The sequence below is a fragment of the Martes martes genome, assembly GCF_963455335.1.
Source record: "Martes martes genome assembly, chromosome: 7".
NCBI classification, from domain to species: Eukaryota; Metazoa; Chordata; class Mammalia; order Carnivora; family Mustelidae; genus Martes; species Martes martes.
The window spans coordinates 68,633,586-68,649,284 of NC_137894.1; the positions used below are offsets into that span (position 1 = coordinate 68,633,586).

The window sequence follows — 15,699 nt, forward strand, 5'->3', positions numbered from 1 at the left end:
AATCCTCCTACAGATAACAACCATAAACTCTGGATAAAATAAAAACAAAAAAAACAACTAATTAACAGTACTAAAGACCAAAAGCAGACTGAAATTGATTGGAGCCTACACTTTAAATTAAAGAATAGCACTGAACGACCTTCCTATTTTTTAAGGCTTTTTGCCTGGTAACAAGCTCCGCTCCACACTACTGAACAGCTAAAATTCCAAAAGAAATCTCACAACCTTACTGGCTTAAAAAAACACAATATCAAGTCCAAGGTGACAATAGCAGCTGAAGAGATGGGAAAAGGTCTTCAAAGGAGAAAGTCACATAAAGGGTATCCTAAATACTGCATATTAACTCTGCTCAAATCTCTAGCAGACCTGTAACGTATGTGTATATGGAGCAGACTCCAGGTAGCATCAGGCTCCCTACTCAGTAGGAAGTCCGCTTCCCCCTCTCCCTCTGCCCCTCCCTCCTGCTTGTGTGCTCTTTCTCTCTTGCTCTCTCTCAAAAAAAATAAATAAAATATTTAATAAAATAAAATAAAATTTCTAGCAAAAAAAAAACACTGAGTAACTTTATGACCTCAGGGGAAAAAAGGCATATGCTATAAAGTAAACAATGATGGGACACAAGCTGGCTCAGCTGGGGTTGTGAGCTCAAGCCCCACAATGGGTGTGGAAATTACTAAAATAAAACTTAAAAAAAAAAAAACAACAAGAAAATACTGATAAATTATTACACTAAATTAAAAACCAATGTAACATCAACAGCCTAAAAAAATAAGTAAATAGCCTACCATTAACCAAGTGAAAAATTAAAAAGCTACAGGCTGGAGAAGATATTTGCAGCTCATAAACCACTATCCCCCAAAGTTTTCAGGATACCTAAAGAACTTCTACAAGTAAATAAATAAGAAAAAGATAATCCAATAGAAAACTGAGAAAAGATTATAAATAGGCAATTCACCAGAGAGGAAGGAACCACCGCCAAAAACCCATAACCTGAAATACTCAGTATTAGTGGTGACATGCAAATTAAAACAATGGGGAACTATTTCATATTCATGAGTGAAGCAAAATAAAAGAACCCAATCAATGAAGTGTGGCAAAGATACCAAAAGAAGTAGGAACTCTCATATACTTTACAGGAAATATAAACCATACAACTACTTTGGTCAACACTTTAGCAATACCTATAAAATTGAAGATATACCTATCCTACAATTCCAATCCTAGAAAAATTCTCCCATTTGTACATAAGATGATACATACAAGAATGCTTTATCATTATATGTAAAAAACTAGAAATAATCAAACTGCCTAATAACAGTAAAATGGACAACAGTATATTCATATAATACACAGCAGTTAGAAGAGGCAAACTAAGTATGCATGGCAAGGCTGTTCTGCAGAGAAGTAGACTGTTAACTTTGAATGGAAATAAAGACAAAGAAAAATAAATTTAAAAAAATAACAGGAGTAAACTAGACTTCACATGTATTAAGATGAATAAATCTCCAAAAACCCAATATTGATTTTAAAAAACAACAAAGTCCACAAAAAGTCCATATATATAAAACTTACAAATATCAAAAACTTACAAAAACCAAATATATGTGTTATATATTCTCTCTCTAAAGACATATGTGTATGCATATATGTATGTGAGTATATATACATTGGTGACAACACTACAAAAGCATGCAAAGGAACAACAGGATGATAGTTATGTCTGCAGAAATGGAAAGTGGAATGGGATTTTTTAAAAAGATTTTATTTACTTATTTAACAGACAGATCACAAGCAGGCAGAGAGTCAGGCAGAGAGAGAGGAGGAAGCAGACCCCCTGCCGAGCAGAGAGCCCATAGGGGGCTCCTCCAGGACACTCGGATCCTGACAGGAGCCAAAAACAGAGGCTTTAATCCACTGAGCCATCCAGGTGCCCCTGGAATGGGATTTTAGATGGAATACATAGGAGGTTTCAATTTTATCTGTTGTATTTTATTTCTCAAGCTGTGTGGTAGGAACATGGATGCCTATTATATTATGATCACACTTTCATCTAACTGGATTCCATAGCAAAAACCAATTACTAAAGAATTCAAATTATACACATTTAATTTAAAATGTAACATGCCAGCAAATAGTACAATTTAAATTATTCACTTTTATTCCTGGCTCCTTGTTGCCTGATAAAATATTTTTCCCAAAGTGACAAAATCTGTTGAATTAAATGGATCCATCACATTAATCTAATAACAACTGATATGTTTCAGATGATGCCACAAAAGCTAAACTGAAAAAGAGAAATCTGAAGAAAATATTAGAACATTCTGTATTATAAAATGCAGCCTTCATATGCAGTAAACCGTATTAAACTATTACCCCTAAGTAGTATGATACTTTGTTGATAACATTCATATTAGGTTTCTGGAGTTTTTACTCAGGAGTTCGACCCATCATAAAAATCTACTTAGTTTAATTAAAAACTTTTTCAACTACTAATGATGCCCTCTGACTAGTAATTCTCTGTACTTGTCAATATATTGTCAAATATAATGTGTATATATATATAATTGTCAAATATAATGTATATAACTGAATTTTGAACAATCTCTCCTAAGATTATTACATAGAAATTTGGTAATGGGGTGCCTGGGTGGCACAGTCGGTTAAGCGGCTACCTTTGGCTCAGGTCATGACCCCGGGGTCCTGGGATCAAGCCCCACATCAGGCTCCCTACTGACCAGGGAGCCTGCTTCTCCCTCTGCTACTCCCCCTGCTTGTGCTGCCAAACAAATAAATAAAACCTTAAAAAAAAAAAAAAAAGGAACTTGGTAATAAAGGAAATTCTAACTTTTATAGCATCTGAGGAAAAAATATGGTAAGATAAATTTTAAGGTGACACAATTAAATGACCTTAACTTTTTACTTACAACATCGGCCATCTTAGATCTCACAAATACACATGCCTCTGAATATTAAGGTCCTTCTCCAAGTGCCTAATTTGATGAGTCAGTACCTACTCTACCACTTATTGGCCTTATGACCTTTAGGGAGTGACTGTGCCTGTCTGTTACTTACATTTATAAATAATGGAGGAAAAAACAGTACCTACTTCATAGAATTTTTTTTTTAAGATTTTATTTATTTATTTGATAGAGATCACAAGTAGGCAGAGAGGCACACAGAGAGAGGAAGGGAAGCAGGCTCCTCGTGGAGGAGAGAGCCCGAGGCGGGGCTCGATCCCAGGACCCTGGGATCATGACCTGAGCAAAAGGCAGAGGCTTCAACCCACTGAGCCACCCAGGCGCCCCTACTTCATAGAATTTTGAGCATAACGTATGCAATGATATATGTAAAGCATTTAGAACAATGACCACAGCTAAATATTAATACACATTAGCTAATATCATGAAAATCTATCTAAAGCCTATTACACACTTTCCTTAATCAAGAGTGCCTTCTGGGTATTAGGTATTATATATTATACCCTTCAAGACAAGGAAGACCAATGGTTCACATACTAAAGAGTAATTTACAACCCTATCTTTCCAGCCTAGTTAATGTTTCCTCAGTCTTACAGTAACAGTGTGCCTCTCAGATAACTTTCCTTCTATGTATTCCCAATGTACTACCAAACTGTCACAGGAAAATAGGTAACTAAACTTAATAAATTTCACTTTGTATTTTTCAAACAGTGAATTCTGGGCTAAAGGTTGCTATATTCCCAATAATGGCTAACTCAGAAGTTTTTTTCTTTCCATGAGGAGCTGGGTTTCCACAAGTTGTGGTTTCCAGCAGTCTGGTAGCTAAACAGTTGAGGTGTTAAGTTATCAACATGTTTTCATGATGCAAGGTGGGACTAATAGTGCTTCACAAATTCAATACTATAATTGCTCCTTAGATCAAGTAGAAGAAAGATTATCATCTGTTTTTTACAGACAGAGGATAACAGTAGTGCTCATAAAAGAGTCTGATTTGGGGGTGCCTGGGTGACTCAGTCCATGATCCCAGAGTCCTGGAATCAAGTCCCACATCAGGCTCCCGGCCCAGCAAGGGGTCTGCTTCTCCCTCTGTCTCTGTCCAGCCCTGCTACTCTGCTTGCACACCCTCTTTCCCTCTCTCAAAATAAGTAAATAAAATCTTAAAAAAAAAAAAAAAAAGTGTGATTGGGCAAAGATGCTTATGTGAAGAGCCAGGTCTACCAACTTCAAAAAAATTGCTTACCTCCATACACTGAAATTTCTTCAACAAGTTTCTAAAATCTTTAAATGGTCAAGAAACTAAATACACATTCCCTCAAAAGACCCAGAGTAATTTTCCAAATCTAAGATAAACTGAACCAAAGAATCAACAAAATGACTGGAAGTTACCAGCTTAACTCAAATTTGAACCAATCATTTTTTATAAAGAAAAACCAGGGGCACCTGGGTGGCTTAGGTGGGTGACCGTCTGCCTTTGGCTTGGGTTGTGATCTCCAGGTCCTGGGATCAAGCCCCATGTCAGGACTTGAGCTTAGTGGGGAGTCTGCTTCTCTCTCTCCCTCTGCCTCTTCCTGTGCTCGTGCTCTGTGTGTCTCTCTCTCTCAAATGAATAAAGTCTTTTAAAAAAAAAAAAAAAAACAGAAGAGGTCCAATTTTCCAAGTCAAATATTTCATTCATATTCAAACTAATCTAATAGTTGCAAAACTCCTTCTAAAAGTGATATATATCTAAGTTATTTTATATCAACTCAAATATGTAACTCATATCAAGACCCACAGATAGCCAAATAATGCTCACTCTAAACTAATCTCTATTTTTCTGAATTTGGGTACCTCTAGATACCAAGCTTAAAACAGGCATTTAATAGCCTGGATGGCTGTCATTTAAGCGTGGCACTCGATTTCAGCTCAGGTCATGATCTCAGAGTCGTGGGATCCAGCCCCACATAGGGCTCTGCACTCAGCAGGGAGTCTTGAGATTCTCTCCCCTTCCCTCTGCTCCTGCCCCCAACTCAAGCGTTAGTGCTCTTGATAAATAAATAAATCTTTAAAAACAAACAAAAAACAAAAAACAGGCACTTAAGGAGGAGTCACTTAAAAAAAAAAGACTGTAAAATTTATCATATACTGACAGGTTTCTCAAAAAAATAAGGGGTGGGGCATTGGGTGGCTCAGTCAGTTAAACACTGGACTCTTGACTGCTACTCAGGTTGTGATCTCAGGATTCACGTAGGCTCTGCACAGGGTGTGGAGCCTGCTTGAGATTTTCTCTCTCCCTCTCACCCTGCCCCTCCCCTACTACCTCTAAAAAAATAAAATAAAATAAGGGAAAGAGAAACCTAGAATGAAATAACAGATCAATGGCAATAATCATCAATGGCTACTACTAAAACTATTGCGTCAATGTCTAATGAAGAACTTTACCACTGAAAGATCAGGCAGCTAACAACAGCAAACCCACTGGTCAATCCTAACATAAAACAACAACAACAACAAAAAAACCAGAAAGCATGTGCTTCTTGTGATACAATACAAGATACATAGCACAACCTGTGAAGTACTCTTGCCAAAATATCATACTACAATCTGATCAAATCCCCAGATTAACCACAGGAAATAGAGGAGAAACAAGTTACATCACACGATATGGATGCATCCAACAAAATCCAAACTGTGGGAAATTCTATAGGGCAAATGATCTGGATTTTTCTCACTAAATAAATGGTAAGTGACAACACACACAAACAAAAAAAGGGGGCTGCTAGAGACTGAAAGATTTATTTATCAACCAGATGCTGTATGGAATTCTTCGGATGCTGATTTAAATAAACAAACCAAAAGAAGAAAAACATGAAACAATCAGGGAAATAGTCTGAGTATTTAATAAAATTAAAGAATTACTAATTTTTCAAGTGTGCTAATAGTAATGTGGATGTGTTAGGAATCATTTTTAGAGATATACACAATGAAGTATTTACAGATAAAAAATATCTGAGATTTGCTTTTAAGTTATCCATTTGAGGAGGAATGGGAGGAGTAACAGAAGACACAAAATACACATTTCAAACTGTCAAAACTGGTCATGGACGTATGGTGAATCATTCTCCTATTTTATTTCTTTATGTATGAAATCTTCTCTATTAGAATGATAAAGAGAATATCAGAGCACTAGACCAAAAACATATGATTGGTGGAACTTTTGCAACTGCTTGCACCTCAACAGACCTTCATTTAAAAATAAAAACCAGGGGGCACCTGGGTGGCTCAGCGGATTAATCCTCTGCCTTCAGCTCAGGTCATAGTCTCAGGATCCTGGGACTGAGCCCCCCCACACTCTCTCTCTACCTGCCTCTCTGCCTGCTTGTGATCTCTCTCTCTGTGTCAAACAAATAAATAAAATCTTAAAAAAAAAAAAATCAAAACCAGGGGCACCTGTGTGGCTTAGTTGGTTAAGCGACTGCCTTGGGCTCCGGTCATAATCCCAGGGTCCTGGGACTGGAGCCCCTCGCCTTGCATCAGGCTCCCTGCTCACCAGAGGGCCTGCTTCTCCCTCTCCTTCTGCTGCTCCCCGGTTTGTACTCTCCTGCTCTCTGTCAAATAAAAAAAATCTTAAAAAAAATAAAATAAAAACCAAAAATGTACATTTTAAATATTGCCTTTAAGAATTATATTTGCATATTTTAAGTAATGACTTCAAGTAAAACATGCTTTCATTTTATGTCTGGTTCTTATTACTGACATTTGCCAATACACACACATACTTTAGAGCACACAAAAGTAACCAAGTAACCAAGTTCTAAATATTTGAAATCCTAAACATCTCAATCTGTTCCTCCTTCCACTACTTCTTTGTTTCAAACCCTTGACACTTGGTCAGAGTCTTGCTATAGCCTCCTCCTTATGGGTCTCTCTTTCCAATCTAAACACACTCCACTCACCCCCATATTGTTTCCTTAAGTGGATCCCCAACATCTCCAGTATGAAATCCAAACTTCTTTTTATGACATTCATTGTCCTCAGAAATATGGTCCTTGGGGCACCTGAGCAGCTCAGTCAGTTGAGGGTCCAACTCTTGGTTTTGGCTCAGGTCATGATCTTAGGGTTCTGAGATCGAACCCTGCATCAGCGTCTGTCTTCAGCAGGGTATTTTGTTTGAGATTCTCTCCCTCTCCCTCTGTCCTCCGCCCCTACCCACACATGCTCTCTCTTTAAAATAAATAAGTCTTTTCTTTTTAAGATTTTATTTACTTATTTGACAGAGAGAGACACAGTGAGAGAGGGAACACAAGCAGGGGGAGTGAGAGAGGGAGAAGCAGGCTTCCCGCGGAGCAGGGAGCCAGATACAGGGATCGTCCCTGAGCCCAAAGCAGAAGCTTAACGAATGAGCCACCCAGGCTCCCCATACATAAATAAATCTTAAAAAAAGAAAAATGAATCTGGTCTTTGTCTCTAAAACATTTCCACCAGTACCCAATATCATCCCATACTCCACTCATTCCAAACTGCTTAAAGTACATGTACAGTAGTTCCCAGAATAAACTAAGGATGTTCTTCTCTTCTAAAGCTCAGTTTCCTTGGACTAAAACCACCAACTCAATGCCCGTATTTCCAGGTTAATTCCAATTCCTACCAACTCTGTAAGACTCACCTCTACTATCAGATTTTGTGCAAACCCACCCAGACTTTCCTTTCTCTCCTTTATTACCCCATATTTTCAAAGTAATCTATGCAATAGTATCATACCACCCATCTGGCTTTTGCCTATCTGTACTGCCTTTCAAAACTATTAAGTACCACAGTGTCTGCAATATAGTAGACACTAAATTTTTGTTTTATGATGTATGCATCTTCCACTGACAACAACTAGATCTTTTATAAATAACTAGAACACAAGCTGTTTGAAAGCGGAAAACTTGTCTAACACATGGCACTCCAGTGCCTATCACAGTGCTTAGAATATATGAAAAACTGGGATGCCTGGGTGGCTCAGCTGGTTAATCATCTGCCTTCAGCTCAGGTCATGATCCCAGGGTCCTGGGATTGAGTTTCTCATCAGGCTCCTTGCTCGGTGGGGAGCCTACTTCTCCTTCTGTCTGCTGCTCCCCGTTTGTGCTCTCTCCCTCTTTGACAAATAAATAACATCTTTAAAAAAAGAATATATTAAACACTAAATAACCAATTACCAAATGAATAAAACAAATATTTCTGTAGCCATGGTGGACAATTCTGTACAAAATTTGATTCCACTCCAGTTTTTAACTTTGTTTTTGTATCTTGTTTGTTTTGTATTGGGTTTTTTTGGTTGGCTGGCTGCTAAAATGCTTTTTTTTAAATGCAGGAAAATTTTGTATGCTTTCTTTTAGTGTCAAAAAAAACTGATTACCAGAAGCAAATACTTTATTTTTTTTGAAGATTTATTCTGATTTGAGGGAGAGAGAAAGAGCTAGCGTGCCAAGTGCTCAAGCTGGGGGAAGGACAGAGAGAAGGAGACAAGCAGACTCTCCGCTGAGTGGGGAGCCTGACACAGGGCTCGATCCCAGGACCCTGAGCCAAAACCAAAAGTTAGACATTTAACCAGCTGAGCCACCCAGGTGGCCCCCAGAATCAAATACTTTAAATAATAGTTTACAATAAGAACTATAGTGTAGATACAACACACTTTGTTGAACTTTTAGGTCACACTTTGACCTAAAATTTGAGGAGGCTCAACAAATTATCATTATTGTACAACCTCAGTTTTCAGTTTTAAGTTTTCACTATGGTTTAATTGGAAATTGTAAAGAAAGAAAAAAACCACACAGCAGCAGTCAGGACTCAAGCAATGTAAAAAATAAAATCAGACCCTCAATTTCAAATTTTACAATGAAAATTTCTCCCTGGAGAATCAACAGGATTGTATTCATGTACAATCAACACTGAGTTAATATTATGTGCCACAGACAGTGCACAACTTATGTAAACAAGCTTAAGTTGGGAGAGGGGGGCATCTGACACCAAAAAAACTTGGACATAAATGAAAAGACAGCAGAAACAGGAGAAATTCACACCACATCTTAATTTTTGAAGGTTGGGTTTCAAGGCAGGCATGAAAAAGACATTAAGAGGCTGAATTTAAGAAGAGCATCTGAGGTAAGACTAAGGAATTATAGACTTTCACTAGAAAGTCATTAGAAATAAAGCTATCTGGTTTGAAGATGATAAATCATCTTGATTTCCATTTTCTAAAGTACCTAAAAACGTTTTTCAAAATAGTGAAACGTGTGTGCTCAGATTTATGCTATTTACCATCAAAAAAAAAATCTATACACATAACTGAAGAGTCAGTATTAATGGTTTGCTTTTTCCATTAAAAAGGCACTATGGTTCAACTTTTCCCTCCAAAATAGATTCTCTTAACACCCCTTTAATTAATAAATTTAAAAATCTGATGTCAGTAACCCTTTTTTTAAAATTAAGGGAAAAAGTAAAATGACGCTTTTGTTGACTTTACATTATCATAGGAGGTGGAAAATAGTGTAAGGTGCACTATTTATTCAGAATATAACAATATTCGTGGTTTCACTTTTGTATGGCACTTGAATTAACTTCTGGAGAAAAGTAAACCTGCCAGACTCCAGCAGAGGGAGAGACGTTTGCATGAAACCTATCAAGGACTGACCAGAAAAACACTTTGCTCTTCAAGTCCCTGATCTAAATTACTTTCTTTGTAAACTTCAATCTGATTCCTGGCCTTAACAACAACAACAAAAAGCTCCATCAAAAGCTGCAATGCACCGAATCCCTGTCTCCACTGTACATGGTAGGTTTAAAACCCTTCTCTAGGGCAACGGATGAGAAAGTTTGACATAAATACCAGTAACACATCACCTCGGTACCTACAGCAGCGTCCCAATAAAAATCCTTAATTCTTGCTAAGGAAAACTGGAAACCAGATCTACCATCAATATCGTCAAATCCCTCCTCTTTGGCTCCAGAAGGAAAACGTACCTGTGGAGTATCCGCTGCGCAAGCAAATACGGCACAGCTCCAATCCCGTGTCCTCTATCCCTTTTGTGTTTCCTCCCAGCCCTCCTTCCCTTTCCAAGCCGAACTTGAGCAGAGCATTTGGCTCCCTTATCTGCCAGCAACTGGCGCCAGGAGGAACGCGCTCCCGGGAGATGCGGAGCTTGAAGGCTGAGCGCTGCGTCTGGCGCGCTGTGGCCGCTCGGCTCTAGCAGGTACTCCCTGACTCGCGCCTCTGCCGCCTCGAGGGGCCCTCGCTGGAGCCAGGTCCCCTCTCGGGGCATTCCCGCGGCGAGCTGTCGTGCCAGATTTGCTACCTGCTTCCTGCCCCTCACCCTCGAACGAACTGCACTCCCGTCCCGCCAGGGCAAGCCCGGAAGCCTCAAGGCAATTCCGGGCTCCTTCGCCCCAGGAAGCACGGCTCCGGACGCACACTTGCCAGTCAGGTCCAACCCCCTTCCCTGCCAGCCACCCCCCAGGGCCATTCCCCCGCCGGGGCCTGCATGGGTCCAGTACCATTCTCCTCACGGGGCGGACTCCGGAAGGGCAGCAACTCCACCTCCTCCTCCTCCGCGGCCTGTAGCCATCTATTGGGAAGCGTCTCCGAAGGCGGCAGCAGAGGCCGCCGGACAAGGACAGCCCAGGGAAACCTTCTCAGAACTAACTCAGCTCCGGCGCTAGCAGCAGAAGCTGAGTCTTTCATAATTGTGCGACCAACTCCTCCGGGTGACTGGCCACAGGGACGCGCCCGCGCCCGCCTCCGCCGGCGACGGGGCTGGAGACAGACCACGTGAGGGGCGCGTCGTGTGCGTCGCCGCCCGCGGGCTGGGTCACGTGAAGGGCGCGCGCTCCCTCCCGTCCAGGCCGCCTCCCTCCGCGCCGCGCGCACGCGCCGGGCACGGGCGCCTCCGCCTACCGCTCCGGGTTTCCCGTGGAGGGTCGGGTGATTGCTCAGGGTCTCCATTGGCTACCTGGGCGGGACTAGCACCGACGTGTGTCTCCCCTCCGGGAATAGAACTCGAGGGAGCTATAGTGAAGGCTTAAGGTTCCAGGCCTCTGGGATCCAGCCTGGAGTTGCGGCATGGTCTCATCTCCGCTAGCTGGGCCTGGCCGCCGTCCGCTACACCAACTGGACCTGGCCCCTGCCTACGCTGTCCTGCGGCGTTTCCCAGCCTCTTCTCTGTGCGTTAGCGAGAAGTCTTACTCTCCTCGTCCAAAATGCCACATCATCATCTCACCCCAGATCACGTTCTTCCTCCAACTTCCTCTGTTTCTGCCAGAAAAAAATTCTCGCACATTTAACTGTGGGCTCCATCCTTTCCTCCAGAGATGTCCCCACAGACAACGCATACACCACCCGCCTTAACCAAAGGCTGCGGATTGTTCCTGGGCCTAATACAAGCCTTTCTGCTTTTTGCATTCCTTTGCTAAGCCCGGGTTTGACTAACAGCGTTAGGTTACTAACTTGTTTTTCGCATAAGACCTTTCTGCTCCCAAGGAAGAAGTTTGTCGGTTTGATCTCTATTACCTGACTCTATCGCACCCCTTTTTTAAACACAGCTTTATTGAGGAATAATTGATGTACAAGAACCGTCACATATTTAAATGTGCAGTTTCACAAGTGTCGACATGTGTATACACGACCGAAATCACCAGGATCAAGATAGTGAACATGTTCATCACCCCCCACGTTTCTTCCCTTCCTTCGTAATACCTCCATCCTGTTCCTCCCCATTCCCATCCCTTAGCAGTCACTGATCTGCTTTCTGTCACTATAGATTAATTTGCATATTTCAGGGATTTATATAATGGAATCATACAGTATGTACTTTTTGTTGTTCTGGCTTCTTTGGGCATAATGTTATGACCCACAGTTCAGTGAAATAGGATCTTCTCTCCAACAAAACTAATCTGCCCATTGCTTTACCTAACAAACTTGGGCCATGCTTATGAACAGTCTTCAAGTATTCTGTATTCCTTCCCTATCTGGCGGATCCAGCAGGACCAAGGTTAAAACAAAAATGTTTTATTATATGTGTCATACCTTTCCTACTAGATTATCAGCACCTTGGGGCAGGGATTCTGTCTAATTTACGCGTCCCTTCAATAAAGGTTTATTTTCTAGATCTCAGCTAGGCCTACACATTTCTTGCCTTAAGGGAGTTTGTAATCTAGAAAGTGGAGACAAACCGGAAGATCAAAATACAATGAGATAAGAGTGCTTTGTTTTCCTGAGTCTTTGTGACTCTGGCCTTTTTTGTACCCACAAGTGTTTCACCCCTTGTTTGGATGATGTAGAAAGGTAGTAAGAATAGCCCCATGGCTCTTGATCTCCCGAACTCTTGCTAAATAGGAGCATTTAGTTTATTTCTTTTTTAAGATTTATTTATTTGTGAGAAAGAGTGAGAGCAGGAGCAGGGAGGGACAGGAGAGAGAATCTTAAGCAGGCTCCATGCCCAGCCAGATACAGGGCTCAATCTCACAGCCCCACCAGAGATCATGACCTGAGCTGAAATCCAGAGTCAGACATGTAACTGACTGAGCCACCCAGGTGCCCCTTGGAGCATTTAGTTTAGAGCTAGAAACGAGAAATATAATTATTCTTGGGGTGCCTGGGTGGCTCAGTGGTTAAAGCCTCTGCCTTCGGCTCAGGTCATGATCTCAGGGTCCTGGGATTGAGCCCCGCACCCACCGGGCTCTCTACAAGACAGGGAGCCTGCTTCTTCTCTGTCTCTCTGCCTGCCTGTCTGCTGACTTGTGATCTTTGTCTGTCAAATAAATAAATAAAATCTTAAAAAAAAAAAAAGAAATGAGGAATATAATTATTCTTTAATTGAACTAATGAAAATTTTTAATTCACAAGTTATCAGAAGCCCTGAAGTTCGCACATGCTGACTTTCAGTGAATTTATTCATAAAAAATCAATTTGGGGAATGAATTTATTCACTAAAAAAAAAGTACTGAGTTCGTAAGACTATATCAGAAACAGCCCTCTTTAATGTTCAGTGATGAACAAGATGGATACATTCAGTGTTTCAGAAAATGTTCATTAAATGCTCTGTCTCCCTTTTTTCCATAGGGGCTCTGTTTCCATTTTGGTCAATGACATCTCTAATTCCCACTCTCACTGGATCACATACTCATTCCCCTCCCTATTCTTCCCCCAATTATTTGCAATGATTCAAGAAACATTTACTGCTACAGTTTGTTTAAAGTAGTAAGTGAAGTGTTATACGTGATCTTTTTTTAAAAATGAAAAAGCGGAAAAAAAATAAATAAAAATGAAAAAGCGGGGCGCCTGGGTGGCTTGATGGGCTGGGCTTCTGCCTTCAGCTCGGGTCCTGGGATTGAGCCCCAGGTCATGGTCCCTGCTCAGTGGGAGTGTCTGCTTCCCCTCTGCCACCCATCCCACTAATGCACTTGCTCTCTCTCTGGCTCTCTCTCTCTCAAATAAATAAATAAAATCTTCTAAAAAAAGGGGGGGGGTGAGAAAGCATGGCATTGCACCAATTCTTAGATTTTCTTCTTTGTGTATTTAGAATTTACTTTAAGATAATTGTAGAATTACAGGAGGTTTGCAAAGAAATACACAAGGAAGTACAAATAAGCTTCCCCAATATCTTTTCCCCTTCCACCCCCCCAACATCTCATTTAACCACAGCGCAATATCAAAACCAGAAAACTGACACTGACACAATCTGCAGAGTTTACTTGAATTTCACTGGTTATATATGCATTCATTTGTGTGTATGTTTGTGTGTAGCTCTATACAACTTTGTCAATGTGTAGCCTGGAGTAACCATGGAAGCAATCAAGATACTTACACTATTACCATGAGATCCCTCACGTTACCCCTTTATAGCCACACCCCTCCCATCCCACACCTAACCTAACACCCTGCAGTCTGTAATTCTAGCTCCATAATTATGTTATTCACAATTGTTATATAAATGGAATCATACAGTATGTATCCCCCTGTGGTTAGCCTCACTAAGCATAATTCCCTGGAGGTTCATCCAAGTTGTTGCTTACACCAGCAATTTATTCTTCTTCATTACTGAATAGCCCCCGTGATCTGGCTGTACCAAAGTTATAGGATTTCTTTTCCTTCAGTGCCCACGGTTCTTGGTTACCCCGCTTCAGACAGGGTAGTGGGCAGCAAAGCAAGGTTTGTTGAGCAATAATAAAGTTAACTGAATGATAGAATATAAAGCTCCCAAAAAGGGAGGGGACCACAGAGGGTTGCCGCTGGAGGTTCTAAGTCTACGGGTTTTATGTGCTCATTACAGGGCTGTTTTTTGTTTGTTTTTTTTTTAAGATTTTGTTTATTTATTTGACAGAGAGAGATCACAAGTAGGCACAGAGGCAGGAAGAGAGAGAGGGGGAAGCAGGCTCCCTGCTAAGCAGAGAGCCCGATTCGGGGCTCGAATCCAGGACCCTGGATTCTGACGTGAGCCGAAGGCAGAGGCTTAACCCACTGAGCCACCCAGGTGCCCCTACAGGGCTGTTTTAATCTGATTAACCCTCCCTGTGCCTGTCATCTAATCAGGTTTTTGCCATCTATCTACCATGTGGGAAAGAGGGGAGGGCTCCTTCCAGGGTGCTGGAAAATCCTCTTAAGGGTGGTTTCCTCTTAGGGCAGTGCCTCCCTTGTCCCTGCCTTCCTTTCTTCCAACTATCCTTTATCACCACAGTTTGTCCACTCATCTTTTGAAGGGCATGTGGGCAGTCTGGACCACTACAAACAAAAGTTGCTCTGAATCTTTGTGTATAAGTTCCTCCATGAAAATAACTCTTCAGGGCGCCTGGGTGGCTCAGTTGGTTGGGTGACTGCCTTCGGCTCAGGTCATGATCTTGGAGTCCCGGAATCAAGTCCCGCATCAGACTCCCTGCTGGGTAAGGAGTCTGTGGCTTCTGCCGACCTCTCTCTTCTCATGCTCTCTTTCTCTCTCAAATAAATAAATAAAACCTTAAAAAAAAATAACTCTTCATTTCTCTGAGATAAATGCAATTGTTAGACCCTTCATGAGTCCATTTTTAGTTTTAGAGGAATGGGTTATATTTTGAAGATAGAGCCAAAGGATTACGGGACAGATAGGATGTGGGCGTGAGAGAAAAGAGGAGTCAGGGGTGGTTTGAAATGAACTAATGCGTGTCGAACAGTGCTAGAACATAGTAAGGGCTCAGTAAATGTCAGCTACACACATGACTGCAAACAACGCAAACTCTGAAGAAATGAGGAAATCCGTGAGGCACTGGAAGCTACAGACGTTGCCTTAGAAGACAGTAGGAATCACTCTCAGGACATTTAGTGCATGGAAACCCCTTTGATTATTTGCATAAAACTGAAAAAGAAGAGTTCCACTTACTCCTAGGAGGTAGAAAGCCACAAGAGAATGTCACTCCCATTCTAACAAGAAAAAAAGCCAGACAACTGCAAAACTATAATTTTCAAAACTCATCAGAGAACTGAGGTCATGGTAGGCAACCAAGAGAACTGAATTCCAAAGAATGACAGGCATCTTCTAGGAAATAAATAAATAATAAATAAATAAAATAAAAATAAAATAAAATAAAAATAAATAATAAAATAAATTTTAAAAATTATTTATTTATGGGGGTGGGGGAGAGGGAGTATGAGAGGAGGGAGAGTCAGAGGGAGAAACAGACTCCCTGCTGAGCAGGGAGAAATGTTTTTGCCTTGGGAGAGTATGTGGGAGCT

General features: G+C 41.1%; 1 protein-coding gene across 1 annotated transcript in view; it reads right to left on the reverse strand.

Annotated features, from left to right (window-relative positions):
* TRPM7 (transient receptor potential cation channel subfamily M member 7) overlaps positions 1 to 10,751 on the reverse strand; it is a 113,061-nt gene extending 102,310 nt beyond the window's left edge. Inside the window, exon 1 of the mRNA XM_080807310.1 lies at positions 10,494 to 10,751. Coding sequence (XP_080663436.1) covers positions 10,494 to 10,496 — 3 coding nt within the window. The 5' untranslated portion in view covers positions 10,497 to 10,751. The remainder of the gene's footprint in view (positions 1 to 10,493) is intronic.
* Between the last annotated feature and the right edge of the window lie 4,948 nt (positions 10,752 to 15,699).